Consider the following 15,631-nt stretch of genomic DNA (forward strand, 5'->3'; position numbering starts at 1 on the left):
TATAATAGAATCTGAATCTGATGACGACTTGGAAGAAATGTAAGTAAATCTTTATTAATCCAGACATTTAGACTGTAATAGCAATTGCCCGCCGCTAGATGCTAAAAAACAACATCAAGATTAAAAGAAAGTATTTCGTGCACACATGTTTGGATTAGACAAGAGTTATGATTTTTATTCATCCAGAGTTATTAGGATATCAGTATTAGAAACATCCCTCGTGTCGTGTGCAAAACAATACACAGTTATCACGGGAATCAAGACAAAATGGAGCTACTGACAGCAGAAGAAAAACTACAAAGTAAAAGTTTCACATGACTTTGTCTTAAAAAATAACACAAAATATGAAAAGGGCAAACAAAAAAGTACATAATTTAACAAATGACAGTCGTTGACTAAAATTATGATCTTTTTTTAAAAAAAGAAAAAGAAACATACAGACAAAAATAGAAAATGGACAACTGTTCAGGCACTGGTTCATGAAAAATCAATGATGAGTGAGCAAGTGAGCGAATGTTATTATTAGACTGAGCATCTGTCACTGTCCCATCCTTATTACAACACCCACTACTCAAAAAAAAAAAAAAGAGAGAAAGAGAGAGATAGATACAGAGAACTGAAGCAGAAAACAGCTTTTATCTGAGGCAGAAAGTGTTTTTTAAATGTACTTCACAGGATATTGATTTAGGAGAAAACAAAGCTAAGTTTTCTACATAAACGTCTAGGTGAGGTCAAAGCTTTTAGCCGTTAGGGCGCTTTCAAACTAAATTACAGTATGGAGAATCTCATTTGAGCTGAGGTTGCATTTCTATGGCTTTAAATACCACATTTACTGTAGGTAATGGAGCAAAAGTACACAATAAGGGTCTTACAATTGGGGCACAATTGAAGAAAAGAGCCGTCTTGAATTAGTACGTACTTAAATACACAGCCAGGATTACCAGGATTTAAAAAAACAAATAGAATGGAATTTAGTTGGTGGGCAATGGGGGCACATGAGGCAATGAGCCTGAGTTCATATGTGCAAACATCCAGCGAAGTCACTTAAGTGTTGAAGATGCGTCATATTTCAGGGAAATCGATGTTCAAAGGTCAGTAGGGTTAACAATGGTAAAGTCGGAGTCCTTGCTGTGAGTGCTTCCATCATCTGGACTGGAGGAGCCAGATGTGGTTCCCATCAGAGGGTCTTGAAAATCTGCCTTGTTCAGGGCTCGTACGTTCTTAAAGAGTGGAGCTGTGGGGGTCCCGCTTTGCTCCTCATTCTCAGATGGCTCGCCGTCCTGGGAGACTAAGATGTAGTCATCCCAGTTCCTCCCCTCAGACGCCTACAACAAATACAATTGTGTAACAAACATTAGTGTATTTATGATTGTAAATCATTTAAGTCAGTGATACAATTCAAATACACTAAAACATAATGAACTACAATTAAGCTCAAATAAAACACTTGCAGTACTTAAATTTAAGAAAAGGATCAAGTTATTAGAGGGGCATTTTTTCGCCGAATATAGTAACAGATGCATTCAATTTAAGCACAATATTAAATTATTTTCAGATGTTAAACAAAAATCAGATGTAAAACAAAAAAAATACACCACTCTACAAACAAAAACAGAAACTAAAACAAAACTAAAATCAAATAACTAAATAAATATGAAACGTAAGATATATTTATAGTATAGTATAGTATAGCATAGTATATACAGAGCTATCGAAGCACTAAAAATAGAAAGATAAAATAAACTAATAAACTATTAAAATAAACTGAAAAATACTAAAAATATTAAATGAATATTATAAAAGCATAATATACTAAAATAATAGTAGCTTTGAATACAATTCTATTCAAGTCTTCATTGATTAAAAGGGGTAACCCTCTCCAACTCCCCAAAAACATTCTGTAGAAAGGAAAACAACCCTATTAGTTATTTTTATTAAGATGGATTGTTAAGGAATCTCCCTACTACTTATTATGGAATAAGAAATGCATGCAATATGGCCTTAAAAAGTTATATATTTTATTCCAAATCTGAAATATTTGTGTGCAATCTTGGTGTGCTGCAGTACAGTGCATCCGGATAGTCTTCATAGTTTCACTTTTTTCACATTTTTTATGTTACTGCCTTATTCCAAAATGGATTAATTTATTTTCTCAAAATTCTACACACAATACTGTGTAGAATAATAATGACAAATGTAAAAAAATATATATATATATATATATATATTTTTAAATTGTTGCAAATTTATTACAAATAAAAAACCAGAAAAAAATAAATACAAGTATTGTCAGCCTTTGCCGTGAAGCTCTAAATTGAGCTCAGGTACATTCTGTTTCCACTGATCATTCTTAAAATATTTCAGCAGCTTAACTGGAGTTCACCTGTGGTAAATTCAGTTGATTGGACATGATTTGAAAAGGTATACACCTGCATCTGAAGGACTCTCAGACCATAAAAAACAAAATTCTCTGGTCTGATGAGACTAAAATTAAACTCTTTGGAGTGAATGCCAGGCATTACGTTTGGAGAAAACCAGGCGCTGCTCATCACCAGGCTAATACCATCTCTACAGTGAAGCATGGTGGTGGCCGCTTCATGCTGTAGGGATGTTTTTCAGCAGCAGGAAGTGGAAGAGTTCTCTTGACCTCAGACTGGGGCAATGGTTCATCTTCCAGCAGATGAATGTCCTTGAGTGGCCCAGCTAAACCCAGATCTTATAAAAATCTTATTGAACATCTCTGGAGGTATCTGAAAATGGCTGTAGACCGTCACTCCATTAAACCTGATAGAGCTTGAGAGGTACTGCAAAGAGGAATTGGTAAAAATTCCCAAAGCAGGGTTTGCCAAGCTTGTGGCATCATATTCAAAAAGACTTGAGGCTGAAATCAAAGCCAAATGTGCATTAAAAAAGTTTTGTGTAAGGCTGTACTTATGTACATGTGATTTTTCATTTTTTTTTATTTTTAATAAATTTGCAACAATTTCAAAAAATCTTTTTTCACATTTTCATTATGGGGTATTGTGTGTAGAATTTTGAATAAATAAATAAATTTATTTTGAAATAAGGCTGTAACATTAAAGTTAAATAAGCGAAGTACTATGAATACTTTCCGGATGCACTGTAAACCCTTTAAATGAATTATAAAAACATGCCTGTACATGGTCACAAGAATCTGTTTAATCATCTCTAACCTGCAGCTCTGAAGTCATGGGGACATTTTTAGTGGTCAAGACCTTTTCCTCCACTTCCTGCAGCTCTTCTTCTTTATCTGCCGTTCCATCTACTACCTCATGATCATCGAGTTGTTGAGTTTGTTGTCTGCTTGCATCAGCATCAGCATCATTGTCTGCAGACTGATGTAAAAAACCGCTGTAGTATTTTAGTGTGCTGTATTGACTGGAGCAGTAATGATCGTCCGCTATGGTGATCTCCTCGTTATCCTCAGACTCCAGCTGACTCTGGTTGAACCGGAGAGCCCCCTTCAGGATGTCTTTAATCTGGAGACAACATGTTAAATAGAGACCTTCAATTATACTTGCATATGAAGGCAAGAGGTTTTAAAGTTTTATTTAAAACTGTATTTTTTGCCTTTTAATAACTCTGTACTTTTTTTTTGTACTAATTAGGTTGGTGCTTGGCAATGAATGAATTGATAAATAAATAAATGACTGGACATAATAAAAGTAGTCTAAGTTATAAGAAAAGTAATGATTCTAGTTAATTGAAATTAATAGATTTTTTTTTCAAAATCATAATTAGTACACAATTGTTATTTTGTGTACTAATTATGTTTTATAATTTGTGTATTGTGTGTACTTAATTATATAGGTCCTTACCAGTAAGTAAATGCATGAAATTATAGGAGTTATTAAATTACATTAAGTGATAATCAAGATAATTAAAAAGTTATAAAAAAAACAACAAAACCATTTATTTGCAGAAACTGACAAGACCACTATAAAATCTTCCACGTTCTGTAATATTTAAAATAAATAAAATCTAAAATCTATTTTTAAGGTTTGAGAACATGACATTCTTTTGTTGACCAATCGTCATTTTCTGCAAAAATAATGTCCTAACATGTAGATACATACTTATTGATTACAAACCCAGAGACTCGAGAACCAATAAACAGTCTTTTAATTTTTCCATATTACTTTAAACACTCACCGGCCACTTTATTAGGTACACCTTACTAGTATCGGGTTGGACCCCATTTTGCCTTCACAACTGCCTTTCAAAAAGGTACTGAAATATTCCTAAGAGATTTTGATCCATATTGACATGATAGCATCTTGCAGTTGCTGCAGATTTGTTGGCTGCACATACATGATGCGAATCTCCCATTCCACCACATCCCAAACATGCTCTAGTGGATTGAGATCTGGTGAATGTTGAGGCCATTTGAGTACAGTGAACTCATTGTTATGTTCAAGAAACCAGTCTGAGATGATTCCCGCTTTATGACATGGTGTGTTATCCTGGTGGAAGCCATCAGAAGATAGGCACACTGTGGTTATAAAGCAATGGTTATACGAGTTACTGTTGTCTTTCTATCAGCTCGAACCAGTCTGGCCATTCTCCTCTGACCTCTCGCATCAACAAGGCATTTGTGCCCACAGAACTGCAGCTCACTGGATATTTTCTCCTTTTCAAACCATTCACTGTTAACTTTAGAAATGGTTGTGTGTAAACATCCCAGTAGATCAGCAGTTTCTGAAATAATCTGACCAGCCCGTTTGGCACCAACAGCCATGCCATGTTCAAAGTCACTCAAATCACCTTTCTTCCCCATTCCGATGCTCAGTTTGAACTGCAGCAGATCGTCATGACCATGTCAATATGCCTAAATGCATTGAGTTGCTGTCATGTGATTGGCTGAATAGAAATATGCTTTTATGAGTAGTTGGACAGGTGTACCTAATAAAATGGCTGGTGAGTGTATACAGTAATTCATAGCATTCATATATGTACTTTTTTTATTATTTAAAAAATATATATATATTTTTTGTTATTATAAAAACACATCTTAGATCTATATCTGCAAAAGGGACAAATCTATTCAACTTAGAATTGTTGATAGATAGCACATCAGAAGCAAGTTCAACTCAAGTAATTCACCACTGTGTGTTAAATGTAAGGTGGAAGTGGAAGTCTACACCCATCTGTTATGGAATTGACCTGTTATTAGAGCTTATTGGTCAAACATTGTTACTGTTATGAGCCGTTTGTTTCGAGTTCAGCTAAAGTTGGATCCACTGTCTTTGATTTTAGGTCTTCAGGTTGACATTTGCCTGACAAATTCACCAATCGTTTATTTAACATTTTAGCCTTTGCTGCCAGAAAATAAAAAAGGACTAATAAACTAGTCAGTGACAAACTTACATCTTTAAAAGGATGACACATTACTATTAGGGAAATGATTTCCATAGAGTTCCTTACCTGTGTCATTCATATTTCCACTGAGGCTTTTCATCAAGTCTGGACTCCCTACTTGTTTTTTTTTTTTTCGATGTTTGTTCAAGCTGTATTTTGAGTTATGGTATGTCATAATTGTATTAATTTGTTTGATCATATTTTTATCTTTATCTATATATTGACTTATTATTATGCATCTTTATTATTATAATTTTTATTTTTTAATTATTTAAAAAATTTGGAATATGTATCATTTATTTAGTCTTTCTTTGCTTTGTTAAAATAGGCATTGTCTGTTGATTTGTTTCAATGTGTTTTGTCGATTTATAGTTAAAATGTTAAAAAAAATATGCAATAAAAACACTTATGTAAATGTCAAAAAAAAGAAAGACTTATTTTAGCAGAGACAGCATTCATACCTGTTTCAGTCCAGCAAGTGACACTAGAACCTCATCTTCCTTCTCCAGATGCTCCTGCAGTATCACATCTTGAATTTTGCCTGTTCATAAATCAAAGCACAATCATTACGATTCCATCAGCAGTGTTTGTTTTGTGACTGACCGGCTCACTGACTTACCTATGTGTGCGTTCATCATCTTGGCACAATATTTACTCATGGCTTCGAGGTCATTAATCTGACCCTGCAGGAACGACACCTGAGCCTCCAGCTCCTCCTGTGTGGAAAAATACATAAACATTAATTAGCACACATACAGGAACTACTGTATACAATACAATAAATATAAGGGGATAAAATACAATTGTATATGGTTTTATATGTGGTCTTATATTGCATGGGTATATTTTTTGCAATAAATATAAAAAAAATCCATGTAAAAAATCATTAGATTGAGAAAGACCATGTTCCATGCAGACATTTTGTAAATTTCCAATTGTATTAAATCAAAACTCAATTTTTTATTAGTAATGTGTATTTCTAAGCTCTTCATTTAGACAAATTTAAAGGTGATTTTCTCATTATTTTTAACACAGAGTTGTATATCCAAATATTGTCCTATCATAAAAAGTTTACATCAATATAAAGTATATTATACAGTGGCAATCAAAATTATTAGCCCCCCTTTGAATTGTTTTTCTTTTTTAAATATGTTCCAAAATATGTTTAAAAGAGCAAGAAAATGTTCACAGTATATCTGATAATATTTTTTCTTCTGAAGAAAGTCTTATTTGCTTCATTTTGGCTAAAATAAAAGCAGTTTTTATTTTTTAGGTCAATATTATTAGCTCCTTTAAGCTATATTTTTTCGATAGTCTAAAGAACAAACCATCATTATATAATAACTTGTGTATTACCCTAACCTTCCTAGTTTACCTAATTAACCTAGTTAAGCCTTTAAATGTCACTTTAAGCTGTATAGAAGTGTCTTAAAAAATATCTAGTAAACTATTATTTACTGTTATCATGGCAAAGATAAAATAAATGAGTTATTTAAACTATTATGTTTAGAAATGTGTTAAAATACATCTCTCCGTTAAACAAAAATTGGGAAAAAAATAAACAGGGGATCTAATAATTCAGGGGATTTAATAATTCTGATTGCAAAAAAAAAAAAAAAAAAAAAAAAAAACCATTAACTGGTCCTGTTGTTCAGGGTCACATGTATTACCACTAAAATGGTTGGTGATCAGAAAAATATTTCAATAACTTTAAAATAACCCTATTCTTCTCACTAACGCTGCATGTATTTGTTCAAAAATACAGTAAAAACTGTAAAAATGTGAAATATTATTACAATTTACAAATAGCTATTTTTGTTTTGAAGGTAGTTTCAATTTTATTTATTCTTGTGGAGGGATTATGTCTCTCAGCTGGCCTGGGAATGCCTCGGGATCCCCTGGAGGAGCTGTAGAAGGTGTCTGGGGAGAGGGAAATCTGGGGTTCTCTCCTGAGACTGCTGCCCCAGCAACCCAGCCCCGCATAAGCAGAAGAAAATGAATGAATGAATGAATGAATGATTTAAAGCTTTATTATTCAGCATAATTACTCTTTTTCAGTGACACATGATCCTTTAGAAATATTTATAATAAAATTAGTTTTGAAAACTGTTGCATTTTTTAAAATGTGATCTGATTTATAATAACTCTTTATTGAATTTTTAAATTTATTTTTACATCAAAGAATCCTAAAAAGTCAAATGCATAACACTTTTCCCTGAACTATGAAGCAGGTTATAAATGTTTTTAACATTGTTTATTATCAAAAAACCATATAAAAACTTAATGACTGAGATAATAATCTGACGTTATTACAGCAAATCAGCATATTACAATGATTTCTGAAGGATCACATGACACAGAACAGTAGAGTAATTCAACTCTGAATCACAGGAATCGATTGAATCAATCAACATTCAATACTCTTACTGTATTTTTGATCAAATAAATGGTGAGCACAGGCTTATTAAAAGAACAGGCTTCCAGCTTCTTTGAATTGTTGTATAAATAATACAAAAATGCAGAAGCTAAAATGTAACATTTTTATGATACATAAAAATAAGAAAGAATTGCCTCAAAAATTGCAGTTTGTAAACATGGATTAAGTTAAAACATAAGCAAAACTTGTAATTCTCTTTACCGCATCCTTCTTGTTGACAGTTTTACTGTGGGACCGAGAGCGACTGATATTAAAGAAAGAGTCTTTTTTTGTAGCAGAGGAGGGTGGAGATGATGTGCTGGAGTCCCGCCCCCTGGACACAGGTAGAGGAGGGGATGACATTGCATGGTCCCGACTACAAGACAAACTCTCAGTGCTGGGAGAGGAGCTAACGGTTCTGGAGGAATGGCCTGTAAGGTAGACATAAGAGGAACAGTAAAACTTCTCAGACAGCCTTTATGCCATGTAGATATACATATATTAGCAAGGTAACAGGTAAGAAAACAATTTCAACAAACGTGAGCAACATAAATAATAAAACATTACACTGCATCAGGGTTCAACACTAAGAATTTTGTCTACTGATTCGATCGGGCCAGTTGTTTAAATTTTTACTTGCCCTGGCAAAATTTTTACTGGCCTACCAAAAATAAATAAATAAATAAATAAATAAATAAAGAGAAGTTAATGGCTATTTTAACCACATATTTTAAATAATGTGTCAAAACTAATGTCTGTGGATCTAGTATTTCAATACTTAAATGTTAATAAATGAATAATAAACTAAATCCAAAATGTTACGCAAACAAAAAGAGTAGTGTGGAAAATGTGGAGGTATTTTATTGCAGTTCAAAATTATTCAACAAAAGGTGGCTGACTAGTAAAACTGATGGCAAATTGTGCAAAACATCACTTCATTTTTTTGTTTTATTGTTCCCATGTAAATGTCTGCTTCCAAGATGTTAGAAACAGATATTTTCTTTTAGCCTTATAACTTGATGTTGCCACCATGTTGCCATTTCTTTGCTGTACTGGTTGTTATCAGGTTATGTTAAAAACTGCATGCTCAAAACATCAAATCACATTAGATGAAACAAAAAGCAATATGGTGTTTAAGACATCACAGAGAAGATAGCATTTAAAGACTTAAAAGCACAAATTTAAAATGCAAGCAATTGACAAATAGTCACAGTCAAATTAAACTTTAGTGCAAGGCAGCACTGTCGCAATTGGGCCAGTAATGATCCTGTCTACTGTCCCAAGCGTCTCTCATGCTGGCCCTGGGCCACCAGGCAGTCCTTATTGTTGAGCCCTGTGCATGCAGCAGTTCACAGAAAAAGACAAGTAAAACAAAACTTGCTTTGGAAAACAGCAGGTTTTTACTATGAGGATAACCAAAGGGATAGACAGAAAGCTTAATTACAAAGTGAAAAGGTTTTGAGTTTAAAACCTAATAATCAAAAATAATTTCATCAAGCAAAAAAGCAATAAACTGATCAAAAGTAACAGTGAAAATATAGTTATACAAAAAAACTTTCTATTCATAAAAACATCCTTGATAAAATGTCCTTAATATTAAGCAGCAAAACTGTTAAAAAAAAAAAAAAAAAAAAAAAGATTATGCAATTTGTTGATTTTCTTGAACATTTATCTGATTGTCAAAAGTACAAAGACAAAATTTCTAATGTTTTTAGCAAGCAAACAAATTGTATTCTGGAAATATTAACAAATGTTCATTTTGATGACTTCAACACACTCCAAAAAAGTAGGGACAGAGGCATGTTTAATACTGTGCCACATGGATTTTCTTTTAATACAATGCTTAACCATCTAGAAATTAATGCTTGCAAACTGTTAAACTTTTATAAGCAATTTTTTGCCCAAAACTTTAAATACTCAACAGACAGTGGTCATTATTAAATAATATATTAATAAAAAATATATATTAAATATATTTATATATTAAATAAAAATAAATTAATAGTGCAGTGGGTTGCGCTGCCGCCTCACAGCAAGAAGGTCACTGGTTTGAGCCTTGGCTGAATTAGTTGGCATTTCTGTGTGGAGTTTGCATGTTCTCCCCGCATTGGCTTAGGTTTTCTCCGTGTGCTCTGTTTTCCCCCACAGTCCAAAGACATGCGGTACAGGTGAATTGGGTAAGCTAAGTTGTCTGTAGTGTGTGTGTGTGTGAATGAGATTGTATGGAATGTTTCCCATACATCCAGCTGAAAGTGCATCCGCTGTGTAAAACATGTGCTGGGCTTAAATATATTCGTTTCATCTGTTTCTTCTTTTCACAATGGCCCATACATTTATTAATTGCATATTAAAAACATCCCTTTTTTTGAGTTGTAATAATAATTAAAAATAAATACAATTAAATAATAGTATTATTATTATTAATAATAATAATAATAAATTCTTGGGCACCCTTTGTTCACTTCTTTGGAATAAATCAACCATCATTTATTCCATAGACTTTTAGATGAACTGTTTAGATAAACTTTTTTTAAACTGATATGCCAGCAGGTAAAAAGCAGCACAAAATATAGAATTATATTAGATTTATCTGAACACAGGCAGACATGCAATGATCACACAGCAGACAAATCACAGTGAAAGCATAAAGAAAAACAAAACAAAAAAAGATCAATTAAAATCCACTTATACAGTACACATGCATCCTCTGATGCTGTTGTTGTTGTCATGGCAGCAGTTACCTGTGATATCAGAGTGAATCTGCGCAGGGAGAGAAATCTGAGATGCTCCACATGAACCTACATCTAACAGACAGCAGAGTAAGGCTACAACACATCTATTCTATGTACCTTTTCTCAACTATTTACATAATCCATGCACGCTGAAATATTGATTAACTTTTGCATGTATACGAGTAAAATTAACAAATCAAAGTGCGATTAACTATAATAACCAACATAATAACCAAAGTAACCAGAAAGTGTAAAGTGGAAGAAGATCTCACCTTTGCTGAGGTGCACTGGCATACTTTCAGACTTCAGCAGTCGGTGCTGATGCTGCGTTTGAGGGAGTGGCTGTGATTTCATCTGGGTATTTAAAGGGGCAGGGGCAGGAGCCTCGGTCAATGGGCGTGACGCTGGAGCGGGAAGGGGTGGAGCTGATAATACTTCACTGTTAATTGGAGAGATGCCACCGGAGCCGCCTCCCATCGGTGCGATGAGCTTCCGGCCAAAATTAAGAAGAGAACTGGATACTTTATTAATATTGAGAGGTGCTGCTTTAGTGCTAGCCCTAAAGAAACAAATAAATGTAAATAAATCATTCTTAATTTATCATTTTTTAAAATTGAAATGATACATAATATAAAGTCCTATGCAAACGTTTGGGCGCCCCTGATAATTTTTCATAATTGCTAGCCATGGCCTGCTGGCTTTTCAAGTGAGCAAATTCATTTGGATATATTTTATACCCAAGGGAAAAAGCAACATTTCTGTTCTGACATAACATTTATTTTATCAACAGATGCAATGTAATTTAAGTCAGGACAGAAAAAACAGACCAGTGCAAAATTTTGGGCACCCCAGCAGAATAATGACATTAATCTTTTGTACAGTCACCTTATGCTAAAATAACAGCCTGTAGATGCTTCTTATAGTCAAGGATAAGTCTCTGATTTCTTGCTGAAGGCATTTTGGGCCATTCTTTCTTGTACAATTTTTCCAGTTCAGTCAGATTTGATGGGTGCCAAGAATGGATGGCCCTTTTCAAATCAATCCATAGATTTTTGATGATGTTCAAGTCTGGGGACTGGGATGGCCATTCTAGAACATCGTATCATGCCTGAGCATGAATTCCTTGGTAGATCTGGAACTGTGCTTTGGGTCATTGTCCTGCTAAAACATCCAACCCTGTTGTAACGTCAGTCTCTTGACTGATTTCTAAACATTATTTTTCAGAATCTGCTGATACTGGGTGGAATCCATGCAATCTGACATGGTTTCCAGTACCTGGGCTTGTCACACATTTGCACAGCATGATGGACCCTCCATTGTACTTTACAGTACGGAGTAGGTTCTTCTCCTGGAATGCTGTGTTCTTGTTCTGCCATGCAAAGCACCTATAGTTGTGGCATCTGTCCACAGTATATTTTTCCAAAATAATTCAGGCTTGTCCAGATCAGCCTTTGTATACCTCAAACAACTTTTCTCATTGGCAGAATGCAGAAAAGGCTTCTTCTGCATCACTTGTCACCTTCTGTTCTTTGTGAAGAGTGCGCTGAACTATGGAACTATGTACAACGACATTGTCAGCAGCAAGATGTTCCTGGAGCTCTTTGACCATTCTAACCACTGGTCGACTTTGCCTTGCAGATATTTTTCTTGGTCTACCACATCTTTCTTTCACAAGAACTGTTTCAGAGGCCTTCCATTTTCTTACTATATTTATGAATGTGGAGATAGAGACTTTAAACCTTTGTGATAGCTTTTTCTATTTTCTCCTAATTCACGTTGATGATTTATCTCAGTTTTTAGACCATTAGGAAGATCTTTTGGTTCAAGATTGGTAGAGCTACGCATCGATGAATTTGCTTTTTAGTGTTTGCACTCTCAGTAATGATTTTAAACCACACTGAACTGAGCTAAACTGAACTGAACTTAAACAGTAAAAACTGAACTGCCCTGATCCAGTTACTATGACCATTTATGTGAAGCTGCTTCGACACAATCTACATTGTAAAAGCGCTATACAAATAAAGCTGAATTGAATTGATATTTGGGGTTCCCATGTTGCTACTTTCTGATTCACAATAAGGAGAGCACAGCTAGCAATCAGCTATCTTAAATATCCTTTTTCATTATTGGTTGCACATGTGTAAGTATTGTTAAGGTTCACTGAGTTACTCAAATCAATGTTGATAGCAATCAATCAGCATTAAGTGATTACAGGTTTTGAAATCCACACAAAAGAGAAGGTGCCCACACTTTTGCACGGCCTAATTCTCAGTTTCAATATAATTTCACACATCTCAATACTGCTACACTACACATTTCAATCTAAAAAACATGACATTATCTACTTTTCTCAAGAAACCAAAAGGCATTTCACTGTGATTTTCTCTTATAAAGAAAAAAGCACATTATTATGCAGCCACAGAGGGATGCCCAAATTTTTGCATAAAACTCTATGCAGTTGAAGTCAGAATTATTAGTCCCCCGTATATTCCCCCACCCACACCCCCAATTTCAGTTTAATGAAGAGAAGATTTTTTAAACACATTTCTAAACATTATAGTTTTAATAACTCGTCTCTAATAACTAATTTATTTTACACACTTCTATATAGCTTTATATCACAATATGCGCGCACAAGCGGAGCTACGCGCTTGCGGGTTTCCGGGCGCACGCAGTAGAAAACATCTCACTGTGAGAGTTGTGCGTGCCTTTTAGTGGAATGTAAAGAAAAGATATGTTAGACGAATTATTATTAAAATGATTATGTATGCATGACCGCATTTGGCAACAGTTCATCTAAATAGCTGCTTACCTAATATAAAGCTTGAACTTACATTAGACATGATAACAGTGAAATCATGGTTATTCTTCAGACTATATAATCGTACAACCAAAATCTATAATTGTTGCATCCCAATTGTTATGCAGTTTAAAACATAACATTTGAATGTGTCTGAATGTAGAGGAAGCCTACTTAAGCAGTGCACTGCTTTTGTTGTGCTCTGAAATACAACATTTGCAACAAAAAATGTTTGTTGAAGTTTATTGTACAATGCACTGATGTTATGTAGTTTCAAAATACAATACATTAACATTTTATTGTAGAAAAAGCCAACATGGGTGTCTTAAGGAGCAAAAATGTACAGCATATGGACTCTTATTTGCAGTTGTGTCATCACTCAGATAGCAAGTTAATTCTCTCCGACCCTTCGTTTGGGATGCTTTTCATGAACCGGCCCCCATGACAAACTAATTGAATAGCCCTGGCTTAAAGTGACATTTAGATGTTTAACTGGGCAAGTTAGAGTTACTAGGCAAATCATTGTATAATGATGGTTTGTTCTGTAGACAATCAAAAAAAATATTCCTTAAGGGGGCTAACAATATTGTTTTAAATAGTTAAAAAAAAAAAAAATTAAAAACTGCTTTTATTCCAGACAAAATAAAATAAATAAGACTTTCCTCCTGAAGAAAAAATATTAAAGGAAACACTTAAAAATTCTTTGCTCTCTTAAACATCATTTAGGAAAATCTGTAGGGCTAATCATTTTGACTTCAACTGTATTATTTATACAGGAACAAAGTTAGTTTCTTTTTTTTTTTAAATAATGTTGGCATCAACGCATATAAATAAATAAATGTAATCATTTAAAAAAATTATGAAACATACCGTGTTTTGTTAACCAAGTCAGCCCCACGAGTCTTGTAGTAGTCAAGGTTTTGCTGGAACTGGTAATTTACTGGTCGTGGATTATTCTAGTAAAAAAAAGACAAAAATAATAGGTTTGATAGTTCTATAGTCCTGTACTTTTAGCTGTGTGTTGTGTTACTACACAGTTTACTATGAACAATACATTAGTTCCAGTATTTAATAATCTTTGCTAACTTAATTAAAATCATTCATTGTTGACTCAGTGCATTAACTAATGTTAACAAGCACAACTTTACATTTGAACAACACATTAGTAAATGTAGAAATTAATATTAACTTAATATTAAATTCATTTTTAGTTCATGTTAGTAAATTAATTTGCTTAAATTAACCAATGCACTTCCCTTAATGTGATCACATTAATATTCTATATTATAACATCAGATAATGAAATAGATTTGTTATGTAATGATTTAGAATTATCATTAGAAATAAATATTTATGTATGTATTTAGTCATTCATTTATTTTTATCTGAAGTACCTTAGGGTCTCTGAGGAATAAAGCTTTCAGCAACAGTGAGTGAATGTCTCCAATAGGAGGATAGTGCATCAGGAGGCCGAGACACGTCTGGAAGTTGCTAGCGATCACTAAAGACATGAATAACAGAGAAACGTATTATTCAAATAAACTAATAAAGATCTGGTAAAGCTGCATGTTCAGTGCCAGCAGGAAAAGCCAACATATCTGCATCCTGTTAAAAGAACACTCCACTTTATTTAGAAATAAGCTATTTTTAGTTTTGAATCCATTCAGCCGATCTCCAGGTCTAGCCAGAGCACTTTTAGCTCACCTTAGCAATGATCATTGAATCAGATTTGACCATTAACATGTTGCTCAAAAAATAAGGTTTACAATTAATTTCCCTATTTAAAGCTTCATTATTTTGTTGTTACATCATGTACGAAGACTGACGGAAAATGAAAAGTTTCTATTTGCTAGGTCGATATGCAGCAAGCAAAATAACATGCAGCACTTGAACATAGTGACCGGCTAGGTAACAGTGCTGTATAATACCATTGTGCCTGATGAAGCCATGGTACAGCAGCAAAGTTCATTGAATATTACGCCATAATACAGTTCTATAAACTACAGTTCCTAGCCATATTGGCCATAAAGATTTAATTATGCGTCAATCTTTCTTGTAAAAAATGTTTGAGTGAGATGCACAAAGGCTAATCCAATTCAAAGGGGTTTTGAAACCCCTCTCTTTCTTTTCAAGACAAGTCTACCTCAATTTTTTTTTAGAAAAAATGCTTCATGATGGGTTGTGAGCGCTGAGAGGAGTGGGCATGGCTGGCAGAGCAGAGGAAAAAGAGGAGAGCGAACAACTGTTGTCAGTTAGCTCACAAAATGAGAGAAAGCGTGAGTAGACCCATAATTTTAGTTTACA

The 15,631-nt window shown here is 33.9% G+C and overlaps 1 protein-coding gene across 10 annotated transcripts in view; it reads right to left on the reverse strand.

Annotated features, from left to right (window-relative positions):
- Positions 1 to 148: 148 nt before the first annotated feature.
- The window catches only part of tbc1d5 (TBC1 domain family, member 5), a 45,638-nt gene continuing 30,155 nt past the window's right edge, over positions 149 to 15,631 (reverse strand). For 3 of the 10 annotated variants that reach the window (XM_087294101.2, XM_087294102.2, XM_087294103.2), the window contains exons 15-23: positions 14,722 to 14,828; positions 14,198 to 14,283; positions 10,800 to 11,086; positions 10,537 to 10,593; positions 8,018 to 8,226; positions 5,999 to 6,095; positions 5,841 to 5,920; positions 3,195 to 3,500; positions 149 to 1,325 (exon numbers count right to left, since the gene is read on the reverse strand). In XM_087294101.2, coding sequence (XP_087150227.2) covers positions 1,086 to 1,325; positions 3,195 to 3,500; positions 5,841 to 5,920; positions 5,999 to 6,095; positions 8,018 to 8,226; positions 10,537 to 10,593; positions 10,800 to 11,086; positions 14,198 to 14,283; positions 14,722 to 14,828 — 1,469 coding nt within the window. In that variant the 3' untranslated portion in view covers positions 149 to 1,085. 10 annotated transcript variants of the gene reach the window in all.

Source organism: Danio rerio, chromosome 19 (genome assembly GCF_052040795.2).
Source record: "Danio rerio strain M-AB ecotype USA chromosome 19, GRCz13ab, whole genome shotgun sequence".
Lineage (NCBI taxonomy): Eukaryota > Metazoa > Chordata > Actinopteri > Cypriniformes > Danionidae > Danio > Danio rerio.